Source organism: Danio rerio, chromosome 4 (genome assembly GCF_052040795.2).
Source record: "Danio rerio strain M-AB ecotype USA chromosome 4, GRCz13ab, whole genome shotgun sequence".
NCBI classification, from domain to species: Eukaryota; Metazoa; Chordata; class Actinopteri; order Cypriniformes; family Danionidae; genus Danio; species Danio rerio.
Genome location: NC_141024.2, coordinates 43,954,445 through 43,978,483, shown reverse-complemented (window position 1 = coordinate 43,978,483; position 24,039 = coordinate 43,954,445). Strand labels below are relative to the sequence as shown.

The 24,039-nt window shown below is 38.7% G+C and overlaps 1 protein-coding gene, 1 long non-coding RNA gene and 3 other non-coding genes across 6 annotated transcripts in view; 4 read left to right on the top strand and 1 right to left on the bottom strand.

Moving 5' to 3' along the window:
- The first annotated feature begins 1,975 nt into the window (after positions 1-1,975).
- LOC148681135 (uncharacterized) lies at positions 1,976-4,174 on the top strand. The gene is made up of 3 exons (XR_015942946.1): positions 1,976-2,036; positions 2,133-3,497; positions 3,622-4,174. It is a non-coding gene; the product is annotated as an uncharacterized LOC148681135 (long non-coding RNA).
- The window catches only part of LOC148681130 (uncharacterized), a 51,436-nt gene continuing 31,567 nt past the window's right edge, over positions 4,171-24,039 (bottom strand). Inside the window, exons 2-4 of one of the 2 annotated variants that reach the window (XM_088650586.1) lie at positions 11,675-13,626; positions 11,113-11,298; positions 4,171-6,428 (exon numbers count right to left, since the gene is read on the bottom strand). In XM_088650586.1, the coding sequence (XP_088506712.1) occupies positions 5,422-6,428; positions 11,113-11,197 (1,092 nt within the window). In that variant the 5' untranslated portion in view covers positions 11,198-11,298; positions 11,675-13,626 and the 3' untranslated portion in view covers positions 4,171-5,421. Of the gene's footprint in view, positions 6,429-10,133; positions 10,250-11,112; positions 11,299-11,674; positions 13,627-24,039 lie in introns of those variants that run through there. The other variant, XM_088650587.1, reaches the window with a different exon arrangement.
- trnam-cau (transfer RNA methionine (anticodon CAU)) lies at positions 15,968-16,040 on the top strand. Its single transcript has one exon. It is a non-coding gene; the product is annotated as a tRNA-Met (tRNA).
- trnam-cau (transfer RNA methionine (anticodon CAU)) lies at positions 16,822-16,894 on the top strand. The gene has a single exon. It is a non-coding gene; the product is annotated as a tRNA-Met (tRNA).
- On the top strand, positions 17,679-17,751 carry trnam-cau (transfer RNA methionine (anticodon CAU)). Its single transcript has one exon. It is a non-coding gene; the product is annotated as a tRNA-Met (tRNA).

Below are 24,039 nucleotides of genomic sequence, written 5' to 3'. Positions count from 1 at the left end.
CCATTTTGGTCACGCGTCATTACACCCACGGCGGGATACCAAACAAGGGCAAAGAGGCGGAGAGTGAGCGGAGCTACAGACACCTGCTAGCATTTAGCTTGGACCTGGTTCAGACCGTTCAGACACACTTTACTTTGGGAGAACGCTTAATACTTTATCACCAGTGACTCGTTTGTATTCTGACCACTTGTGCTTGGTTGTACACTATATCAATAAAGTGTTTAGACTTTTAAAAACACTGCTGTAATACACTGAGCCACTGAACATTGTTCTCATGACATTTTTCAACAGGAGGAAAACGCGAATTACTTCCAAACACTTCAGATATAGTCTGTGTTAGTTACTGTAAGACTATTGATAAAATCCAGCATAACACTGTATGACAACGCTTCAGATGACTGTTCTAGAGCCTACAGCTAATCAATCTGACAGATTCTGGAGTGCATTACAGCTCTAAATATAAAAAAAAAACGATAAATGATTTTAAATAAAACAAATACATGTATAGAGATGGTAGATAAGTATATAACTTTACTCACATGGGAAACGGAGGCCACGTGAATGGTTTGTGAGCACAATTAAGTGCCCTCAGCATGCCATGCCATCTAATAATTGTGGGAAACAAGTCCAAAAGGCAGTTGACTGTGTAAAGCCACATAAAACAACACAGAAATACGATAAAAATGCCGAGTTCAGTGGCTAATCTGCGGGATTCAGCTGAGGTGAAGTGACGGCGACCAGCGAGACCTAGCTGTCAATCAAGTGACCACGCCCTTAGTTATGCAAACTTAATATAACTTAATATAAAAGAAACGGATGAGTTATAAAAAAGTTCACCCCCCTCACAGTTGTCATGAAGAGTAATATTACCTGTATTAACCAAAATCTTTTTTTTTGTACCAGGCTGTAAACACCTTTTTTTCTGCTGTAAAGTTGGCCATTCTAACTGTGGGCTCAATTGAAATTTGCTCTGTTTTGGAGCCAGGAGCGGCCAGGACTAGCGGAATTTCGGATGAATTGCAGTTTTAGTTACTTCCGTATTGGCTTCCTGAGAGAGAGCGGGAGGTTGCCGCTTGGTATGGACAAGAGAGATGTGCTCCGCAATATTGGTCTTATGCCAGAGCTGGCTGGAAAAGTTAATATCCAGCGTGCAGAGCAGCTTTTTTCAGAAGTAAAGAAAAACAACTACTTCATGAATATGTTAAGACCAGCAGCACACATCTTTCTGGCACGAAATATTCTCCACAACCAGAATCTTGCACATAACCAAAAGAAAATAGAACATTTTAATAAATTGTTCCATGGCAACCGTACTTTGGAATCCGATTTTAATGGAAAGGTCATAATTTTTTTTAAATATTCTTCATACTTGTGTAAATATTTTATTAAAGTTTTAATGACTACCTCAAAGGGCAACATAGTTAACAGCATTTAACCTTTTTTTCTTATTATTTTTGTTTGTCTTAGCCCACAGATTCACGGACAAGCACGTGTTTTCTGACTTGGAGATTGTACCTGATCATGAGCCAGTGTTCAAACAGGCACCAAAGGATTTTGGTAAAAATGGTTGTTTCTCTGTTTTTCTCCTTATTCTTCCCTCTCGTTCTTTCTCCTTTGTTGCCCTCCTTCTTCCACTTGTTGTTGTAAGAGTATTACACTGCAAAAAATGGTTTTCTTACTTGGATTTTTTGTCTTGTTTCTAGTCCAAATATCTGAAAATTCCTAAATCAAGAAGAATTTTCTAGACAAGAAAAACATATTTTCTTGTTTTGAGAAATAATAATAAAAACTCACTTATTATTGGCATATTATTTTTCAAAACAAGAAAATATGTTTTGCTTATCTAGAAATTGCCTCTTGATATAAGAAATTTTAGATATTTAGACTAGAAACAAGACAAAAAATCTAAGCAAGAAAAGCATTTTTTTGCAGTGTACCTTTTATACATAATGCATAAACTGTTTTTCAATCTAAAGGCATGCCTCCACCCTATGTTAAGACTGATAAGATATCCTTAGTGAACCAACACAACAACTGTAAAAATTTAAATTGTTTATATTTTTTCTTTCATATTGGTTGTCATTTTAAATGGGGCGTTGTTGCTAATTATTTCAATTTTATATATTTTGTAGTGCCTGTTCAAACTTCCACTGGGAGTATTTTCACTCTGGAATGTGTGCAGCCAAACAAGGCATGCTGGACACAGCCACTCAGTCCAGTCCTGCTGGAGAAGGTTAGATTTATATGTCATGAAACATGTTTATTCATTAGATGATCATTAAACATACTTTAACTAAAATGCATAAAGATGAACAGTGAGAAAGATATTGTATTGCAGAATATTATAGTATGTTCTCTTCATAATTAAACCATGCTTTACTGGAGAGAGGGCCAAAAGATGAATTCCTAGCATCTGTTGGAGGCACAGTCCTCACCAGGTTGTATTTCCAAACATTGGGACTACTTCAAGATGTAGAGGCGACAGTAAGATTCTGCAAACACATTTTGGTATATCAATACCTTAACCCAAGTAGTAGAATAAATTTATCCTTGAATGATTACAGATTTTAAATGCTTGCCTTTCTGTAATAAAGGATGTTGCTGGCCTTCAGGTAATGCAAAGAATGACCTAGAGCAAAAAAACTCTGTATTTAATGTAAAGGATTGTATCTGCTTGTTTAATTGTATTTTATTTATTTTCACTTAACAGGGTATAACAGTCCATGTGTTCAGTGCATATGTGACAGTGACTTGGTTGCCTCCAATGTGTGGTGACCCACTGTCTAATGTTCCTGTGAGTGTTATTGTGTGATTTTGTAACTGATGCAGTGTAGAATAAGTCATTTAGTGTTTGTGTTGTAAATACTACATTTCTTTAAAAATTCTTATGATTTTGTTAAAGGAAAATCTGGCAAGTCATGACATCATTTTACTACCTTCTTGGACGAGCATTCACTGGATGATCGGTGTATGTGACAATATAATACATAATGTCGAGTAATTAAATAGAAAATATTAAACTGTTCTACTTATTTTAAATATAAAACCTGAAAAGGATTCAGTTCATGAAATGTAATGTTAAAGTTGCACTGTCATGGATCATGAAGAAAAAAAAAGGGAGATCTATTGGCTTGATTCCCTCTCTGGACGGAGCTTCAATGATACACGCTAATTGAGCAGTTATTGGTTTATGAGTGAAAAGTTAAGAATTCGGGATAATGGTAGTTCTGTTTTAAACCACATATCCCTGTTTTTTTTTTTTTTTTTCACTTTTTCCTCTTTGTTCAGATTTATCTATCTTTATATGTTCATTGATATTATTTTAATCAGTCCCATCTAAATGTCTGACGGACTGTTGGCCCTGTGATATGAGAGCTTTCAATTTTAAATGTTTAATGTTTTGTATGATTGTTTCTTTTAATATTGTTCTCTACAGAAAACTAGCACACCATGTATGTTTAGACACATGGGATGAGTACAGTGCTGATGAAATTCCAGTAAGCATCACCCATAAACATTGTTCCTTAACTACTTAATGTTTTCACTTTATTTTTATTTATTTTTTACTAATTGTTGTTGTTAATGGTGGTGTTCTTTTTGTTTTTTGTTTTGTATTACCAGGGCATTCCCAAACAACGTTGCTCAAATAACTGTGGAGTGTTTGTGTTGATGGTAAGTAATTAAAAAAAAAAAGTTTCTTCAAAAACTTAATTAATGTTTGCATATGCTGTTTTTTTTGCTTGGAATCATTACAAAACGAATATGCTATTTTAGTATGCAACTGTACATCTGCTCTAATGTGCTGTTTATTTATACAATTTATTTGTAGTAATGTGGGAGTTTTCACATGAACATATCTTTAAAGGCAACCAGTTGTCTACAGAAAGTTTAATTGTCTTCAAAAAGGAAACTTGTTTCTTTTCTCAAATTATTCAATCAAAACAAATGTGTTTTGAAACCAAAGTCCTTATTTGTTACCCACAACACATCAAGATTTGATCAAGTCAAAATTTCATAATCTGACTCAAATGTACATATAGATTATAAGATTTAGGTGAGGATTGAAGCCAGGTCTCTTGGACTCAAAGCTGGGGCTTTTCCCAGCTGAGCTAACTCCTAAACTTATGAACCCAAGAGCAGAAAATTAATAATGGAACTTGAGGCATTTAGTTTTAGAAAAAAAAACAAACAACTGATCTTTACTTGAAAAAAAGAATACAAAGTACAACAGAAATGACTGAAGCCGAGCTTCCAGTAAACAGGCAAAACAAATCTGACATAAAAACACAACAATAAAGTGTCATTTAGCTTCTCAAGAGAATCAGGAGAACAATAATGGCTGAAGACTGAACACACGAGGGGCGAGGCAATGGCACAGTAGGTAGTGCTGTCACCTCAGAGCAAGAAGGTCGCTGGTTTGAACCTCGGCTCAGTTGGTGTTTCTGTGTGGCCTTTGCGTGGGTTTTCTCCGGGTGCTCCGGTTTCCCCCACAGTCCAAAGACATGTGGTACAGGTGAATTGGGTAGGCTAAATTGTCCGTAGTGTATGAGTATGAGTATGAGTGTGTGTGTGTGTGGATGTTTCCCAGAGATGGATTGTGGCTGGAAGGGCATCTGCTGTGTAAAAAAAACTTGCTGGATAAATTGGTGGTTTATTTCGCTATGGCGACCCCGGATTAATAAAGGGATTAAGCCGACAAGAAAATGAATGAATGAACACTAGCTTGTTACACACAAACTTTGATAGGGCAAAACACAAATGTTGCTAATCTACCTTGAATGGTGGCACACAGCAGATGGTGGGATAGTGGTGCCATCCAATGTTCTGGAAGGTGTATAGAAATTGGATACTGGTGTGTGAAAGGTCAGGAGCACCTCCCTCTGGTTAGGAGGAGAAGTGCAGCTCAGTAAATTCTTACATTGATGACTCTAAAACATGAAATAAGTAAGCTGACCAAAGTTCTTACGAAGAGAAGAGTTTATCAAATAAATAATGTGTTGTTGAATGTTCAGTTTACTTGGGTCATGTGTATTTGGGCTGTGGGGGGAACATGGGGGAAACCCATGTGAGCACAGGGAAAACGAGCAAACTTCACACAAATATCAACTGGTTCAGAGGGACTTTAACCTGTGAAATTCTTGCTGTGAGGCAACAGTGCTAACTACCAGGTCTCTGTGTCACCCAATCTAGAAAGAAGGGTGAGTAGGGGGATTCTTCAAGAAGAAGATAACTGAGGTAAAAAAAAAAAAAACTCTGGTTATTTGTATTGAGTTGTGTTAGCTAATGCAGGACCAGCCGTGGACAATCATAAGCATGTGATCCTCTTGAAAGTAGCTCATAAATAAACTTCACTAAATGAACAGAAAAACTACATGAACAAGCTGCCGTTTTGAATATACCCGTATTTGTGTGGACAAGGGCTCATTTTTGAGGACTCTGCTCTCCATTGTGAAGCTTCATATGAGTGTTGAGGCTTCTTTTATGTTTAAAGTCTTTTCCACATTTACTGCATCTAAAACACTCTACTGAATGAGTCTTCGTGTGGTTCTTAATGGAGTCTTTGTGTGTGAGACTCTTTCCACACTGATCACATCTGAACACTATGGTTCCAGTGTGACCATTCATGTGGTTCATGAGGTTAGCTTTGGTTGTGAAGCTCTTTCCACACTGAACACATGCAAACGGCTTCTCTCCTGTGTGACTTATCATGTGGTGTTTGAGTGTGCTTTTATATGGAAAACCTTTACCACACTCTGTGCATTTGTATGGTTTTTCTCCAGTGTGAATCCTCATGTGGATTCCAAGGTCTTGCTTTTGAGAAAAACTTTTCCCACACTGTGTGCAAGTAAATCTTCTCTCTCCAGTGTGTGTTCTCATGTGGATTTTAAGGGTGACATTTTGCTTAAAACTCTTTCCACACTGAGAGCAAGAGTAAGGTTCCTCCCCGGTGTGAATTCTCATGTGTACTGCCAAGTTTCCTGTATTATAGAAGCTTTTTCCACATTGTTGGCATGTGTACTTCCTCTCCCCAGTGTGAATTCTCTTGTGTGCTGCAAAGTTTCCTACATGATTGAAGCTTTTTCCACATTGTTGGCATGTGTACGGCCTCTCTCCAGTGTGAATTCTCATGTGGGTTTTAAAGCTTTGTTTTTGACTAAAACTCTTTCCACACTGTTTGCAGGTGTAAGGTTTCCCCCCTGTGTGAACTCTCATGTGAACATCAAGGTTTGGCTTTTGACTGAAACTTTTTCTACACTGTTTACAGCTGAAATTACATCCAGATTTGGATTTCCGAGGTCTTCCACGTGATGAAGTCTTTTTAGTCAGTGTGGGTTTTTCATCAGTCGTTATGTCTTGGTGTTTCTCAAACTGCTGTTTCTCTTTCATTTCATTCTGATGAAGAGTCTCTTCTTTCAGCACCATCAGGTCTTTAAAAGAAAAAAAAGTTAACTTTAGTATGAAGGCTCAAAGCGAGAAGCATGGGATGGATGTTTCATCCACAAATGAAAATGACAGGCTGCAGGCGATCGCCAATGTTATTAATTATGTTATTATGTTAATGTTATTATCAGTCAAAACTCATTTTACACGGCATGATTTGAATCGCCAACAGCTCCAGATATTTAGCATGCCAAATATCTAACAGGCATTGGCGATTCTCTCAGATGGCATCTTTAGTTCATACTGTGTGATTTTCACTCAAGTGAATGGGCACCAATTTGCCTGTGATGTCAGCCATTTGTCGGCAATTTCTCAAAACCTGTTGGCAAGTAAAAATTCCGGGCTAAAATCATGCAGTCAGAACTAAGCATAAGCAGAAGGAAAATTAATGAATTAACGTATACAAATTCTAAATGCCATGTTTGCTGTAAACTGGAGTGATGAGGAGATGGCTACAGATTAAGGAATTTTTCAATGACCCAGATTTAGATTTTGTCCTATCAAAAATATATAATTTAATACATTCAATAATACAATAATAAATAAATAAATAAATAATTTAATATTTTAGACATTTCTGAGCAAAAAAATGTAAATATTGGGTAAAAAAAAAACAAGCTCTACTTTTATCCAAACACTTTGGATTCAGATTGGCTAGCAGAACATGAACAAAGGAAAATGAAGACTTGCTTAAAAAAAAAACATCTGAGACCTACAACTAGGGCTGCACGGTTTATTGTATATTTATCATGATAATGATTTTTGGGATCCACGATCAGTAAATATCGTCGCGATTTGCAGTATAAAGACAAAGCTGTTTTTTTAATGGGCGGAGTTTACAGTTTGGACTGCTGCTGCATCACAAGCATGATGTAACTGCGCATAGATTGCAAGCGCGCTCACTCTGAAGTGGCTTGGCATCACAAGATTACAGTGATTTGGAGTGAATACAATGGCAGTGCAGCGTGAAGAAAGTGCAGAAGTACAATCGTTAGTCCCCAAAAAGGGTCATACTCCATTGTCTGAAACTATTTCGGTTTCGAGGAATGGGTCGTTGAGCAGCTACGAGTCTTGTGCTAACTCTGCTCATGTTCTGTTCATGAGTCCATACGTCTCAAGGCAACACAACTAACCTAAAAAAGCATTTTAAAAGCCACCACAAAGTACAATATCAAGAATTTCAACGACTGAAAACACAAACCGCATCCACAAAGAATTCCCGGCCCTCCACAACACAGGCAACAATATTAGGCACAGTGTTTATGTCATGTAATGTGTATTTATGTAGCGCATTTACAGCGTATGGCCATACACCCAAAGCGCTTCACAATCATGAGGGGCTTCTCTCCACACCACCAGCGTGCAGCATCCACTTGGATGATGCGACAGCAGCCACAGGACAACGGCACCAGTGCGCTCACCACACACCAGCTATTGGTGGAAATAATGCAATACCATATCCATCTAGCTCGCAAAGAAACAAGCAAATAGCTAAGGCGATCGCGTACCACTTAGCCAAGAACATGTGTCGTATAACCACAGTGAACAGTTAGGGGTTTAAAATAATGATCACTACACTTGACAAAAGATACACCCTCATATCAAGCCTTCCATCATTTTTCTAGTGTTGTGGTACCCTTGATGTATGCGAAATGCTGCCAAGAAATAGAACGAAAAATTCGCAGCATCGAATATTTTGATGCCACGATGGACTTTTGGTTAAGTAGAACTGCGGAACTGGACAGCGAGTTTGAAATGAAAAGCAAGCTTTTGCAAACTTCATTTTTTCCCGCAAGACCTTACAGCAGAGTTTATTACCGCAGGCATCCGACACAATTAAAGCAGCATCTGTGAATAACTGGAGGAGACTGCTCTGCTTTGGTCACAGACTGGATTTAGCCATTGGTAAGTTTCCTCCAGATACACTGAAACTATTTGAAAATACATTTTCTTTTTTCATTTCTTTTTTTTTTCTTTCTTCATTCACTAATTTTTTTTACAATGATACTTAGTCATTCAGCAAATTATGCATATTTATCAATCTATCTACTAATCTATCAAATTTGAGAAATTTAAAGTCAAATACCATTATGTTAATGTACGTGAACCCAGAGTAATTTAGAACAAGTTATTGTTTAATAATAATGATTGATAACTGCCTTATATAGAGATTTAATTACTGGAAAAACACACTATTTAACTCTAATCAAAAGTTGCAAAAAAAAAAATGTTTTCTTATGTCTTAATGTCTCATGTTTTTTTCTTTCTCACAATGCTTATTTCTGTATGGAATGCCATGAATGATCCAAGAATTGACCGGGCTGTGAGGTTCTGTAAAAAGTTGGTGAGCTCCTTCTCTTACAGCTGGAACCGTAAGAAAGTTTTTAGCTGCACAAAAGGAGCTGAAACTTCCAGAGCACTCACTGAAAACAGAGTGTCCAATGAGGTGGGGATCACATCAGGCCATAATAGAGAGAATGACTAAGCAGCAAAAGGCCATTGCACATGTTCTGTCTTCTGACAAAAACATGTTATAGCACATAATTAGATTAACGTCATTGCGTCACCACGTTATCCGCATTTCCTCCGGAGTTTCATGTAATTTCGGGTGTTTCATTAATAATTTGTCGACTTTAACTGAGGTTTGGCACTTTCACTTTCATTCTGGCATGCCCCCCATGACAAACGAGATATTAGATGAGAATGCAGGTGTCTGTGGTCTGCACTGACTCGGAAGGTGCAAAAAGTGTCAAACAGCCGTGTGTGGGTGCTTGTGTGTGTGTGTGTGTGTAGACTATCCTGTCGCAAAATGCGGCTTAAAGTCCTACATGATGGTAATAATTTGATTAAGGTGTTTCCATGTCTGTGCTGCACTTTAAAAATGCGACTAAAAATCGTCATTTTCCACTTGTCTTAATTTAATTTCTCTTTAGTCTGATTATACCCTTAATCTGATTAAATTAATCAATAATCGTTGTTTACATGGTCGAATCTTCATCAGAGTATTGTCTTAATCGCATTAAAATCAAGAAATTGGTGTCCATAAAATCAAGAAATTGGTGTCCATGTAAATGTAGTCAGTGTGTCATTTGCAATGCCAGTTTTTCATCTTTTTAACTCATCAATCTTAAAAGTAAAGGATGATGATACTGACCTGTCAAGAGCATTAAAGTGTAAAATCCTGGAGTACCTAAATTGAAAATACAGTGACCTAGATATTCAAGCTTTTTACATGGCTTTTATCGTGGATCCACGTTTTAAGGTGAGATACATCGCAGAGGACAACACACCATCAGTCCAATCCAGACTGAAAGCTGAGATGCAGACAGTGGCAGTGATGGTATTAAAAATAACTGCACTGTGATTTTTATGGTCACTTTATTCTCATTTTGTTCTAATAGAATTTTCTGTGTTTAGGTGCCACCCCTTTGGTGCAACAGCACATGAGAACACAGAGGGGGTGCTGAAGCTGGATGTGCTCCAAAGAAGAAGATGACTTTAGGAAGCTACTTTAAAACTGCTGATCAGGCCTGGCCACCTAACAACCAGGAACCCAGTGGAGCCTGTGAGCTGGAATCTTACTTGCAGTCAAGCTGCCTGGATAGTGAGGGGGAAACACTAAAATGATGGAAAGAACATAGAAAGATCTACTCAAGGCTTTTAAAAGTGGCAAAAAAAATAGCTGTGCATACCAGCTTCAAGCTCTTCTTCAGAGAGGGCTTCTAGTACAGATGGAAATGTAGTTACTTGTTTGCGGTCTTCCCTAAAGCTGGATCATGTTGACAGGCTTGTGCTCTTAGCAAAAAAAAAAAAAAATTAAAATGTTTTTGCACCACAGTTTTATTGATTTATTTTATTACAAGTTGACATGCACAGTTTAATTTTATTTATTTCATTTATTTCCCACAGCTTAAAAACCATGTTAGAGAGACCTCACCATTCTCCATGTCCGGTTTATGTTTATTTTTCTATATTTGTGACTGTAAAGTGCAGTAATAATAACACACAAATAAATAAAAGTTCATAACCCAAGGAATAATTGTCATTATTAATCGAGATTAACATTTTGGGAAAAATATTTGTGATAAAATTTTTTCCTGTTATCGTGCAGCCCTACCTACAACACAATATTTCAGTAAATGTAAAACTTCTTCAGGCCTAAAATTTGGATTTTGGAATTTCTGTCTTCTTAAGACCCTGCAAAAAAACCCTGTTTAAACACAAAAGCCCTGGTAATTAGTTATTATTATAATGATGTAATTCTAACTCAGACACTATCTGTGAGAACTAGTAACAACTACTAGAAACAAGTTTAAACCCATAAAGAAGTTGATGAAAAAAGGGAATTGTGATCAACGGGACATATGCAAATGGAAAGTACTAAGCCAACACCATTACCGTAATAGCAGATATCTTCTATGAGAATACTGTAGGTCAAATATCGTCAGCTCAGTTCAACTTTTTAAATTTATTGTTTTATAATGACAAAAGACATGAGAACAAGCATTGAAAGAAACTAATTCCTGTCTTTCAATGAGTGCTTATGTGCGTTTAGGAGAACTAGGCAGCACACTCAGGACTGCAAGATGGATTCATTTAATATTTTTATTATTAAAATATATCTAAATGAGGATCAAATGACTGAGTTGTTCTTTGAGAATGAAAACCAACCTGTTAGTTCCTGCGGATCTTCCTGTTTGACTGTGAATGTTTCTTCAATCTTCACATCTTCACTCTCCTCTTTAATAAACGCCATCTTTATAACAGTGTGGAGATTAGTCGCTTCAGCAGGAGTTTTTCTCTGTGTTTGGACACTTTATCCTGTTTAAAATTAACAAAAATAAAAATAAAAATATCCTGTTTGAAATAAATAAAACAATGAGCAGAATCAAAATAACTTCACTTCAACGGTTTCTTTAAATGAGAGTGATTAACTAAAAAGAAATCAGGTAAAAGAGTAAGACCGAGCAAGACACAATGAGCGGGTTAAAACTAGTACTCCATTTATTATATATAGTGCAGTATAATTAGACTGCAATAACATTTTGGTATTTAAATTAAGTAACCTTCATTAAAACACTTATTAGACTTTTCTGTTGCTTTACTATAGTACTACGTTGTATAAAGGGTTAAAATAATATCGTCAACAGCAGGTACATAATTTAGCATCGGATAAAAAAAACTTAAACTTTAATCAGTCGGTTTATACAAGTGTAAAAGCTTGAAAACAAACCTTCCTAAAGTTGAAACACAGCGCAAAAGCGGCGCCGCCTTATGACGTCACAGCACAACGCCAAAATAAAAGTCTTTTTGTTCAGCTTTTTTTGCCTTAGTGTGTCATGAGTCATGAATGACTTATTGATAAATGTCACCATCGTTTTTGACTTTACACTATATCAGCTCTCTCTCACATAGACAGAAATATTTAGTATTTGAAGCTGATCAAAACATTTTTAAGACAATTTTGAAAAACCTTTTAAATTCACTTTATGATTAGTGTACAGTTCCAGCTGCCACAAAAAGTCAATGAACACAAAATAAAATAGGTTGCTTATGTCAAAAAGACAGAGAATCAGGGATAACAGCAACAAGCATTTTAAAAGAAGAAGGGATAGACCTTGTTGAACTCATGAAATGCACAGACATACGTTCAACAAGTGTCTACCTCAAGGACGGTCTTGCAGTTGTTTTTTTTTTTTGTTGTTGTTTTTTGCATCCAACGAAACAGATGGGAGTTGAATTAAAATAGATAGCTGGATTGACATTTTAATAAATGATATAAAAAAGTATAAAAATAAAAGGTAAATGCAAATGCATAATTTAAATGGTTTATAGTAATGGTTGATTTTTATAATTGTCTAAAATTTATTCGTATACTTTTATTTATTTCTGTATTTATTAAGTTTTTGTTTGTTTGTTGTTTTGTTTATCTGTTAAAACTCATACTGTATTGCTAACAGCAAGTGACAGAATTTCTTTCTTTCATTCCAATTACAGCAAATAACTCCTGCAGGAATTATAAAATCCTGCAGGATTTGTCACTTGCTTGAATCCATTGTGAAACCTGTAAGAAATTCCTGCACATATCGTCAATGTGTCCTACAGGATTTTATTATTCCTGCAGGACTGCAGCTATCCTGCAGGGGGAAAATAGATCCTTCAGGATTCCTGTAAAAAGTACTGCATGATTCTATCATTTTGTCCTGCAGGATTTCATAATTTCTACAGAATACCAGCAGCTTCCTGCAGAAAAAAAGAAGAAAACACAAGGAAAGAATAAACTCAATGAATGTTTCCTCAACTTATAAACCTTAGGTATTTTAGGAGGCAGAAAGCAGTCATTTTATATTCAGGGAAATCCACATTGAAGGACTGATGTTACTTTCTCCAATACAGCAGGTGGCGGTGTGCAGTTTTACTCTGCTCTCTGACTCAACGCACAGCCAGAAGAAGAAGAGGTGCGTGGCGTCTACACTTTGGCTGTTTCTCAATTCCAAGAACGCAGAGAACGGACTTGTGTTCTTGTGGAGATCGGTCTTGCCAGGTGTCCTAGGAAGAACGAACTCAGGAGACCGCGAGGGCAGAGAACGCGTCCTTTGAGAATTGAGATGCTGCGTTCTTCCTGATGGTCACATGACCTTCACGTGTTTTAAATGGTAAATTATTTAAACATTACAGCCTTCATACAACGATTTATTGTGTTTCCCCTTTTCAAAATATATACTTTGCATAAAACATTATAAATATATGTTGCACAATATAAATAAAACAGATTTTAATACGAATTTCAGCAAACAAACACCCTTAATGTGTTTATTCCTTTATTAAGATGTCCATGGTAATGTTAACTTTCACCGTTTCATTTAGGGAAACTCCTGAGGCAAATAATTCATATCTATGAACTTTAATAATAAATCTAGATAAAATGCAGCGCTTCCCACCTTCAGTCGCAATGACTTCTGGGACTTCCAGAGCAAGTTCGGCGCTCAAGTCTGCATCGGTGCGTCCTCGATATCAAGAACACATCCGGGAAGTTTCACGCGTCCTTCGTACTTGCAGTCTTGAGTATTGGAACTGAACTTAGGCAGCTGATGATGACGTTGCACGAGAACACTAGGACGCAAGACCGCTGAAGAACGCATATTGAGAAACAGCCTTTCTTTTCCACATCCAGCGTTAATACTGCTGTAGGTAAAGTCACGCATGTAACCCTCGGCATGTCATTAGATTGAATGTAAATCCCGCAAGTCCTTTGGGCCCCCGCATGTCCCTTTCTACTCTGTTCAGAGTGTTTGTGACGGATGTTTTTACTGAACTCATCATGTGACCGTAGACTGTAAAGTATAGAGTGTGACCATTGAGATGAAATCTGTGATCAGGAGTAATAGTTCAATTTATTCTATTTCACTTGTTGGTTTTTTGTTTTATTTCATATTTCACTTTATAATTATTTATGTTGTTAACATTTTGTTTAACTTATTATTTATATATGTGTGTGTATTTATATAGTTTATAACCATGATAGTTCTACAGTTTATTCTATTTCACTTGTTGTTGGTTTCTATTTTATTGCACATTTTATTTAAATAGTGTATTTATTTTGTTAACATTTTATTTAACTTATTATTTATATGTGTGTGTGTACAGAGTGTATATACTTTACAACCATAATAGTTCTTCAGTTTATATTATTTCACTTGTTGGTTTCTATTTTATTTCACATTTTTTCAAAATAATTTATTTTGTTAACATTTTATTTAACTGTTTATTATTTGTGTGTATGTCTATAGTTTATACAGTTTATAACCATAATAGTTCTTCAATGACCTTGTTTGATTCTGTTTTATTGCAATTTTTATTTAAATAGTTTATTTATTTTGTTGACATTTTATTTAACTTATTATTTATATCCGTGTCTGTATGTATAAAGTGTATACAGTTTACAACCATAATTGTTCAATTTATTCTATTTCACTTGTTGGTTTCTAAATTTATTTAACATTTTATTTAATTTGTTAATTTTTGTATTTTTTCTGTTAATATTTAACTTTTTTTTTTTTTATTCCATGTTCATTACTGTTTTGTTGACCAGTGTTAAATATATATTGCATTTATAAATGACTGGTCCTTGACTTTTAAGTCTACTTTGTGTCAGTTTCTGTTTGTATTTAACATTTTATTAACATTGTTTATTTTTATTGTTTATATTGTATTATTAATAACTAATTTATTATTTTTGCATTTTCTACTCTATATTCATTACTGTTCTGTTGACAATTGTTAGATAAATAATGCATATATAAATAACTGACTACTCCTTGACTTTTAATTCCATATACACTGTAGCTCTATGACATTTCTACAGATCATTTGTACATCAAAATACAGAACAATAACCATAAGCATAACAGTGCTACAACAACTACTAAATAATGACACATTCAAGTTAGTATGCTTTATTTTGTCAAAAAACACAAGAACAAAGTGCTTAGGCATATTTTATATACCTTGGAGCATTACACATTCAAACAGTTAGTTTATTGAGTAATAATAAACCAATAACAATAAAGCGTCTTTAGTTGTATTCGAACCCCAGTCTTGGTGAACACCTGCAATAGAAATCCGTAACATGGAAGCTGGTGTTATACAGTTTGCCCAGATCTAACAGTCTGTATCATTGGCACAGTAGGCAACGCGTCAGTCTCATAATCTGAAGGTTGTGAGTTTGAACTTCACATGGGGTTAGGTGCTAACTTTTGGCACATGGGAGCGCTTAGATGACTGGGCGGCATTTTTTATCCCCTTCTGTGAGGATCATGCTTCTCCGGGGCAAAAAAAAGCTACAGCTCCTCTAAAGGCCTGGCGGCGTGAAGTTCCAAGAACATTTCCTGAGTCTGAAGCACTGATAGTAAGATGCTCCCATTCCTATCATGTTGTCGCATGATGTTCGGCATGGATCTGTCAAATGCCATGAATTAACGTTGTGCGAGGATTTAACTAAAAGTCCTGCGAATCACATTGCCTTAAAAATCAACAACATCCCAGGACATTCCACTACATGGCATTCCAAGACAGTTCTTTTGATCCCCTTTTGGTTCACTTGCATTAAAGCCCTCGTGCATTGTTTTGTTCACATGCTTTTGCGAGTTTTTGTGGACAATGCCTTGATCGCAAGACCTTAAAACCTACAGTCTAAAGTGCCTATTAAGGCTGCCAGGGACACTGCTACGCAGCATGAACTTTGTCACAAAGAGATTGATGCGATGCTTTGTCAGTGTTACTGTGTCACTCGGACATGGTGCTAGAGAGTTAAAGACTTGAGCCTGAACGCATAGCCAAAGATTAGAATTGTCCAATATGTGATTCAAACCCACGCCTCCATGGGAGACTGCAACCTGAACGCAGCACCTTAGGCCACTCGGCCATTCTGACATGCTTGCCTGGTCCGAGCTGTCTCCTAGGAGCCAGACCGCAGCACCGTGACATGGAAGCTGGTCTTTCACAGTTTGCGCAGGTCCAGCAGTCTGCCTCATTGGCGCAGTAGGCAGCGCGTCAGTCTCATAATCTGAAGGTCGTGAGTTTGAGCCTCACATGGGGCAGTGTGCTAACTTTTGGCATATGAAAGTGCTTAGATGACAGAGTAGCATTTTTTATCCCCTTCCGTGTGGATCATGCTTCCCCAGGGCAAAAAAAGCTACAGCTCCTCTGGAGGCCTGGCGGCGTAGAGTTCCAAGAACATTTCCTTAGTCCGAAGCAATGATGGTAAGATGCTCCCATTCCTATCACGTTGTCGCTTGACATTCAGAGTGGATCTGTCAAATGTCATGAATTAACGTTGCGCGAGGATTTGACGAAAAGTCCTGCGAATCCCATTGCCTTAAAAATCAACAGCATCCCAGGACATTCCACTACATGGCATTCCAAGATAGTTCTTTTGATCCCCTTTTTGTTCACTTGCATTAAAGCCCTCGTGCATTGTTTTGTTCACATTCTTTTGCGAGTTTTTGTGGACAATGCCTTGATCGCAATACCTTAAAACCTACAGTCTAAAGTGACTATTAAGGCTGCCAGGGACACTGCTACGCTGCATGAACTTTGTGTTAAAGAGATTGATGCGGTGCTTTGTCAGTGTTACTATATCATTCGGACATGGTGCTAGAGAGTTAAAGACTTGAGCCTGAACGCATAGCCAAAGATTAGAATTGTTAGAAGTGGGATTCGAACCCACACCTCCAGGGAAGACTGCGACCAGAACGCAGCGCATTAGACCGCTCGGTCTTCCTGACATGCTTGCCTGCTCCGAGCTGTCTCCTAGGAGCCAGACTGCAGCACTGTGATATGGAAACTGGGCTTTCACAGTTTGCCCAGATCCAGCAGTCTGCCTCGTTGGCGCAGTAGGCAGCGCGTCAGTCTCATAATCTGAAGGTCGTGAGTTCGAGCCTCACATGGGGCAGGGTGCTAACTTTTGGCATATGAAAGCGCTTAGATGACTGGGTAGCATTTTTTATCCCCTTCCGTGTGGATCATGCTTCCCCAGGGCAAAAAAAAAAGTTACAGCTCCTCTGGAGGCCTGGCGGCATGAAGTTCCAAGAACATTTTCTGAGTCTGAAGCAATGATGGTAAGATGCTCCCATTCCTATTACGTTGTCGCTTGACGTTCAGCGTGGATCTGTCAAATGTCATGAATTAACGTTGCACGAGGATTTGACGAAAAGTCCTGCGAATCCCATTACCTTAAAAATCAACAGCATCCCAGGACATTCCACTACATGGCATTCCCAGATAGTTCTTTTGATCCCCTTTCGGTTCACTTGCATTAAAGCCCTCGTGCATTGTTTTGTACACATTCTTTTGCGAGTTTTTGTGGACAATGCCTTGATCCCAATACCTTAAAACCTACAGTCTAAAGTGCCTATTAAGGCTGCCAGGGACACTGCTACGCTGCATGAACTTTGTGGTAAAGAGATTGATGCGGTGCTTTGTCAGTGTTACTATATCACTCGGACATGGTGCTAGAGAGTTAAAGACTTGAGCCTGAACGCATAGCCAAAGATTAGAATTGTTAGAAGTGGGATTTGAACCCACGCCTCCAGGGGAGACTGCGACCTGAACGCAGCGCATTAGACCGCTCGGTCTTCCTGACATGCTTGCCTGCTCCGAGCTGTCTCCTAGGAGCCAGACCGCAGCACCGTGACATGGAAACTGGGCTTTCACAGTTTGCCCAGATCCAGCAGTCTGCCTCGTTGGCGCAGTAGGCAGCGCGTCAGTCTCATAATCTGAAGGTCGTGAGTTCGAGCCTCACATGGGGCAGGGTGCTAACTTTTGGCATATGAAAGCGCTTAGATGACTGGGTAGCATTTTTTTATCCCCTTCCGTGTGGATCATGCTTCCCCAGGGCAAAAAAAAAAGTTACAGCTCCTCTGGAGGCCTGGCGGCATGAAGTTCCAAGAACATTTTCTGAGTCTGAAGCAATGATGGTAAGATGCTCCCATTCCTATCACGTTGTCGCTTGACGTTCAGCGTGGATCTGTCAAATGTCATGAATTAACGTTGCGCGAGGATTTGACGAAAAGTCCTGCGAATCCCATTACCTTAAAAATCAACAGCATCCCAGGACATTCCACTACATGGCATTCCCAGATAGTTCTTTTGATCCCCTTTCGGTTCACTTGCATTAAAGCCCTCGTGCATTGTTTTGTTCACATTCTTTTGCGAGTTTTTGTGGACAATGCCTTGATCACAATACCTTAAAACCTACAGTCTAAAGTGCCTATTAAGGCTGCCAGGGACACTGCTACGCTGCATGAACTTTGTGGTAAAGAGATTGATGCGGTGCTTTGTCAGTGTTACTATATCACTCGGATATGGTGCTAGAGAGTTAAAGACTTGAGCCTGAACGCATAGCCAAAGATTAGAATTGTTAGAAGTGGGATTTGAACCCACGCCTCCAGGGGAGACTGCGACCTGAACGCAGCGCATTAGACCGCTCGGTCTTCCTGACATGCTTGCCTGCTCCGAGCTGTCTCCTAGGAGCCAGACCGCAGCACCGTGACATGGAAACTGGGCTTTCACAGTTTGCCCAGATCCAGCAGTCTGCCTCGTTGGCGCAGTAGGCAGCGCGTCAGTCTCATAATCTGTAGGTTGTGAGTTCGAGCCTCACATGGGGCAGGGTGCTAACTTTTGGCATATGAAAGCGCTTAGATGACTGGGTAGCATTTTTTATCCCCTTTCGTGTGGATCATGCTTCCCCAGGGCAAAAAAAAAGTTACAGCTCCTCTGGAGGCCTGGCGGCGTGAAGTTCCAAGAACATTTGCTTAGTCTGAAGCAATGATGGTAAGATGCTCCCATTCCTATCACGTTGTCGCATGACGTTCATCGTGGATCAGTCAAATGTCATGAATTAAGTTGTGTGAGGATTTGACGAGAAGTCCTGCGAATCCCATTGCCTTAAAAATCAACGGCATCCCCGGGCATTCCACTACATGGCATTCCAAGACAGTTCTTTTGATCTCCTTTCGGTTCACTTGCATGAAAGCCCTCGTGCATTGTTTTGTTCACATGCTTTTCGAGTTTTTGTGGACAATACCTTGACCGCAAACGCCTTAAAAGCTACAGTCTAAAGTGCCTATTAAGGCTGCCAGGGACACTGCTACGCTGCATGAACTTTGTCGCAAAGAGATTGATGCGGTGCTTTGTCAGTGTTACTGTGTCACTCGGACATGGTGCCAGAGAGTTAAAGACTTGAGCCTGAACGCATAGCCAAAGATTCGAATTGTCAGAAGTGGGATTCAAACTCATGCCTCCAGGGGAGACTTCGACCTGAACACAGCACCTTAGACCGCTCGGCCATCCTGACATACTTGCCTGTTCCGAGCTGTCTCCTAGGAGCCAGACCACAGCACCGTGAGATGGAAGCTGGGCTTTCACAGTTTGTCCAGATCCAGCAGTCTGCCTCGTTGGCGCAGTAGGCAGCGCGTCAGTCTCATAATTTAAAGGTCGTGAGTTCGAGTCTCACATGGGGCAGGGTGTTAACTTTTGGCACATGGAAGCGCTTAGATGACAGAGTGGCATTTTTTATCCCCTTCCGTGTGGATCATGCTTCCCCAGGGCAAAAAAAAAAGCTACAGCTCCTCTGGAGGCCTGGTGGCGTGAAGTTCCAAGAACATTTCCTTAGTCTGAAGCAATGATGGTAAGATGCTCCCATTCCTATCACGTTGTCGCATGACGTTCAGCGTGGATCTGTCAAATGTCATGAATTAAGTTGCGTGAGGATTTGACGAAAAGTCCTGCGAATCCCATTGCCTTAAAAATCAATGGCATCCCAGGACTTTCCACTACATGGCATTCCAAGACAGTTCTTTTGATCCCCTTTCGGTTCACTTGCATTAAAGCCCTCGTGCATTGTTTTGTTCACATGCTTTTCCGAGTTTTTGTGGACAATACCTTGATCGCAAACGCCTTAAAACCTACAGTCTAAAGTGCCTATTAAGGTTGCCAGGGACACTGCTACGCTGCATGAACTTTGTCGCAAAGAGATTGATGCGGTGCTTTGTCAGTGTTACTGTGTCACTCGGACATGGTGCCAGAGAGTTAAAGACTTGAGCCTGAACGAATAGCCAAAGATTCGAATTGTCAGAAGTGGGATTCAAGCCCACGCCTTCAGGAGAGACTGTGAGCTGAACGCAGCGCCTTAGACCGCTCGGCAATCATGACATGCTTGCTAGCCACGAGCTGTCTCCTAGGAGGCAGACTGCAGCACCGTGACATGGAAGCTGGTGTTTCACAGTTTGCCCAAGTCCAACATTCTGCCTCGTTGGCGCAGTAGGCAGTGCGTCAGTCTCATTATCTGAAGGACGTGAGTTTGAGCCTCACATGTGGCAGGGTGATAACTTTTGGCACATGAAAGCGCTTAGATGACTGGGTAGCATTTTTTATCCCCTTCCGTGTGGATCATGCTTCCCCAGGGCAAAAAAAAAAGTTACAGCTCCTCTGGAGGCCTGGCGGCATGAAGTTCCAAGAACATTTTCTGAGTCTGAAGCAATGATGGTAAGATGCTCCCATTCCTATCACGTTGTCGCTTGACGTTCAGCGTGGATCTGTCAAATGTCATGAATTAACGTTGCGCGAGGATTTGACGAAAAGTCCTGCGAATCCCATTACCTTAAAAATCAACAGCATCCCAGGACATTCCACTACATGGCATTCCCAGATAGTTCTTTTGATCCCCTTTCGGTTCACTTGCATTAAAGCCCTCGTGCATTGTTTTGTTCACATTCTTTTGCGAGTTTTTGTGGACAATGCCTTGATCACAATACCTTAAAACCTACAGTCTAAAGTGCCTATTAAGGCTGCCAGGGACACTGCTACGCTGCATGAACTTTGTGGTAAAGAGATTGATGCGGTGCTTTGTCAGTGTTACTATATCACTCGGATATGGTGCTAGAGAGTTAAAGACTTGAGCCTGAACGCATAGCCAAAGATTAGAATTGTTAGAAGTGGGATTTGAACCCACGCCTCCAGGGGAGACTGCGACCTGAACGCAGCGCATTAGACCGCTCGGTCTTCCTGACATGCTTGCCTGCTCCGAGCTGTCCCCTAGGAGCCAGACCGCAGCACCGTGACATGGAAACTGGGCTTTCACAGTTTGCCCAGATCCAGCAGTCTGCCTTGTTGGCGCAGTAGGCAGCGCGTCAGTCTCATAATCTGTAGGTTGTGAGTTCGAGCCTCACATGGGGCAGGGTGCTAACTTTTGGCATATGAAAGCGCTTAGATGACTGGGTAGCATTTTTTATCCCCTTTCGTGTGGATCATGCTTCCCCAGGGCAAAAAAAAAGTTACAGCTCCTCTGGAGGCCTGGCGGCGTGAAGTTCCAAGAACATTTGCTTAGTCTGAAGCAATGATGGTAAGATGCTCCCATTCCTATCACGTTGTCGCATGACGTTCAGCGTGGATCAGTCAAATGTCATGAATTAACGTTGCGCGAGGATTTGACGAAAAGTCCTGCGAATCCCATTGCCTTAAAAATCAACAGCATCCCCGGACATTGCACTATATGGCATTCCAAGACAGTTCTTTTGATCTCTTTTCGGTTCACTTGCATTAAAGCCCTTTGCATTGTTTTGTTCACATGCTTTTGCGAGTTTTTGTGGACAATACCTTGATCGCAAACGCCTTAAAACCTACAGTCTAAAGTGCCTATTAAGGCTGCCAGGGACACTGCTACGCTGCATGAACTTTGTCGCAAAGAGATTGATGCGGTGCTTTGTCAGTGTTACTGTATCACTCGGACATGGTACCAGAGAGTTAAAGACTTGACCCTGAACGCGTAGCCAAAGATTAGAATTGTCAGAAGTGGGATTCGAACTCACGCCTCCAGGGGAGACTTCGACCTGAACGCCAGCTGCCGAAGGATAGTCCGACAATATTTTACAAATGCTGAAGATGAGAGCCAATCGGAGCGATTCGCTCCAACATTGTAGCCAATCACGTTGCAGCGCTTCAACATTTGCAGCCAATCACGGACTGGAATTCTCAATATTTTCAACATTTGACCAATCAGAGTCGAGACAATGTTGAAGCCGGGGGGAAGGAACCATTCCAAGATTTACCGCTAGGTGTGCAGTCAAACAGGTCAGTCAGATGTCAATCAGTTTTCAGAACTGAGCCGAAGGTACACGAAGGAATGACGCGGTCCTCTGGAGGCGGGTCAGAGGTCCAAAAAGTTCATTGACCATCAGTCATATTCAACGAACAGCATCAATCGACAGAGCACAGCATCGTTTTGCTTACAGTAAAGGATTTTTTCTGATAGTGATTTCTTAAAAAAGGTAGGAAAAACTACACAATTGCACAAATTAATGTTTTAGTGTGTTGTATTTCAAATTTGGATACTTTAATTCAAAACCTTCTATTTATAGGAGAAAAAATGTCTGAAAAATCTCATAAAGCCATGTCAGACGCTGACTGGATTTCACGCCTGAAAAAGTTTGCCAGCACAGGAGTTGGCCATCAAATGAGGGCAACAGGCCAGCTCCTCGACAAAGAAAGTGGCATGAGATTTATCAAAGGGTGTGTATTTCGTTTACATGATATAAGGTTTGTTGAAATTTGCTTAACAGAGTAACGTTAACTTGTTAGGCTTCAGTACATTCAGTATAGTATCTGTGTAAAACATGTCATACTTGTTTTTAAATATTAAAGTGTTTTAAATTGCATGTATTTTGAGATTTACGTCGAATAATTTAGTAAGTTTGACCGTTTATGAGAGAGATCTGAAAAAGTGGGGGAATGGATTATGAGTGTACAGTATACAGCATGTGGTTTTAAGGCCTGAAATGTTCCTGTCCAGTTCCTCGGCTACGCACGTAGGTGTAGAGCGCCATCTAGCCAATAGGAACGAAGGAAGGCAGGACAAATAAAATACACAAAATTATGGGTTCGAATCCCGTCTCGGCCACAAATAATATAAAACCAATTTGTATTGTAACATAAAATAAATGATCATTTTACATAAAGATACTATAAATCTTGCAACAATTGCACTTGTGTCATTATTTATTCATATAAATGAATGAATGATAACTAGAATTCATTTATTCATTAAATTACTGTGTAGAATTTACAAAATGTGATCTAATTATGTATTTGGAATATAACATTTAGGGTATATTTAATTCTGTTTGATACTGTTTATTTCTTTGACAATATGCTGTGAAAAGCTCCATATAAATAAAACGGGATTGCTTGATTGATCTTTAATTTAGAAAATGTAAATGTGAAAAACTGAAAGGAACATTTTGATCATATTTTATTCCATTTTCTTTAAAAATATTTGTATAAATATGTATAGAATACCCAGAAAAATATATATATATATATATATATATATATATATATATATATATATATATATATATATATATATATATATATATATATATATAATTATTAGCCCCTTTAATTTTTTTCTCCGTTTTCTGTTTAACAGAGAGCAGATTTTTTCAGCACATTTCTAAATATAATAGTTTTAATAACTCATTTCTAATAACTGATTTATTTTATCTTTGCCATGATGACAGTAAATAATATTTGACTGCTTATTCTTCAAGACACTTCTATACACCCTAAAATGATATTTAAAGCTTTAACTAGGTTAATTAGGTTAACTAGGCAGCTTAGGGTAAGTAGGCAAGTTATTGTATAATGATGGTTTGTTCTGAAGACTATCGAATAAAAATTTGGCCTAAAGGGGCTTATAATTTTGTCCTTGAAATGGTGTTTAAAAATTAAAAAATGCTTTCTCCAGAAGAATAAATATTATCAGACATACTGTAAAATTTATTTCCTCTGTTAATTTGGAAAATATTTTTAAAAAATATGGCGAAAAAATATTTAAAATATAAAAATTTTAATAACAGGGGAAAAAATCAAGAACCAGAAAATATAACTATAAAAATTGAGTTGAAAGTGTGTGTGTGTGTGTGTGTGTGTGTATGTGTGTGTGTGTGTGTGTGATACTGGTCGTTGTTTTTTATATATATAATCACTGATCAGTGTATACAATATATAGAAAATTCAACCAGTATATACCAAAAATAT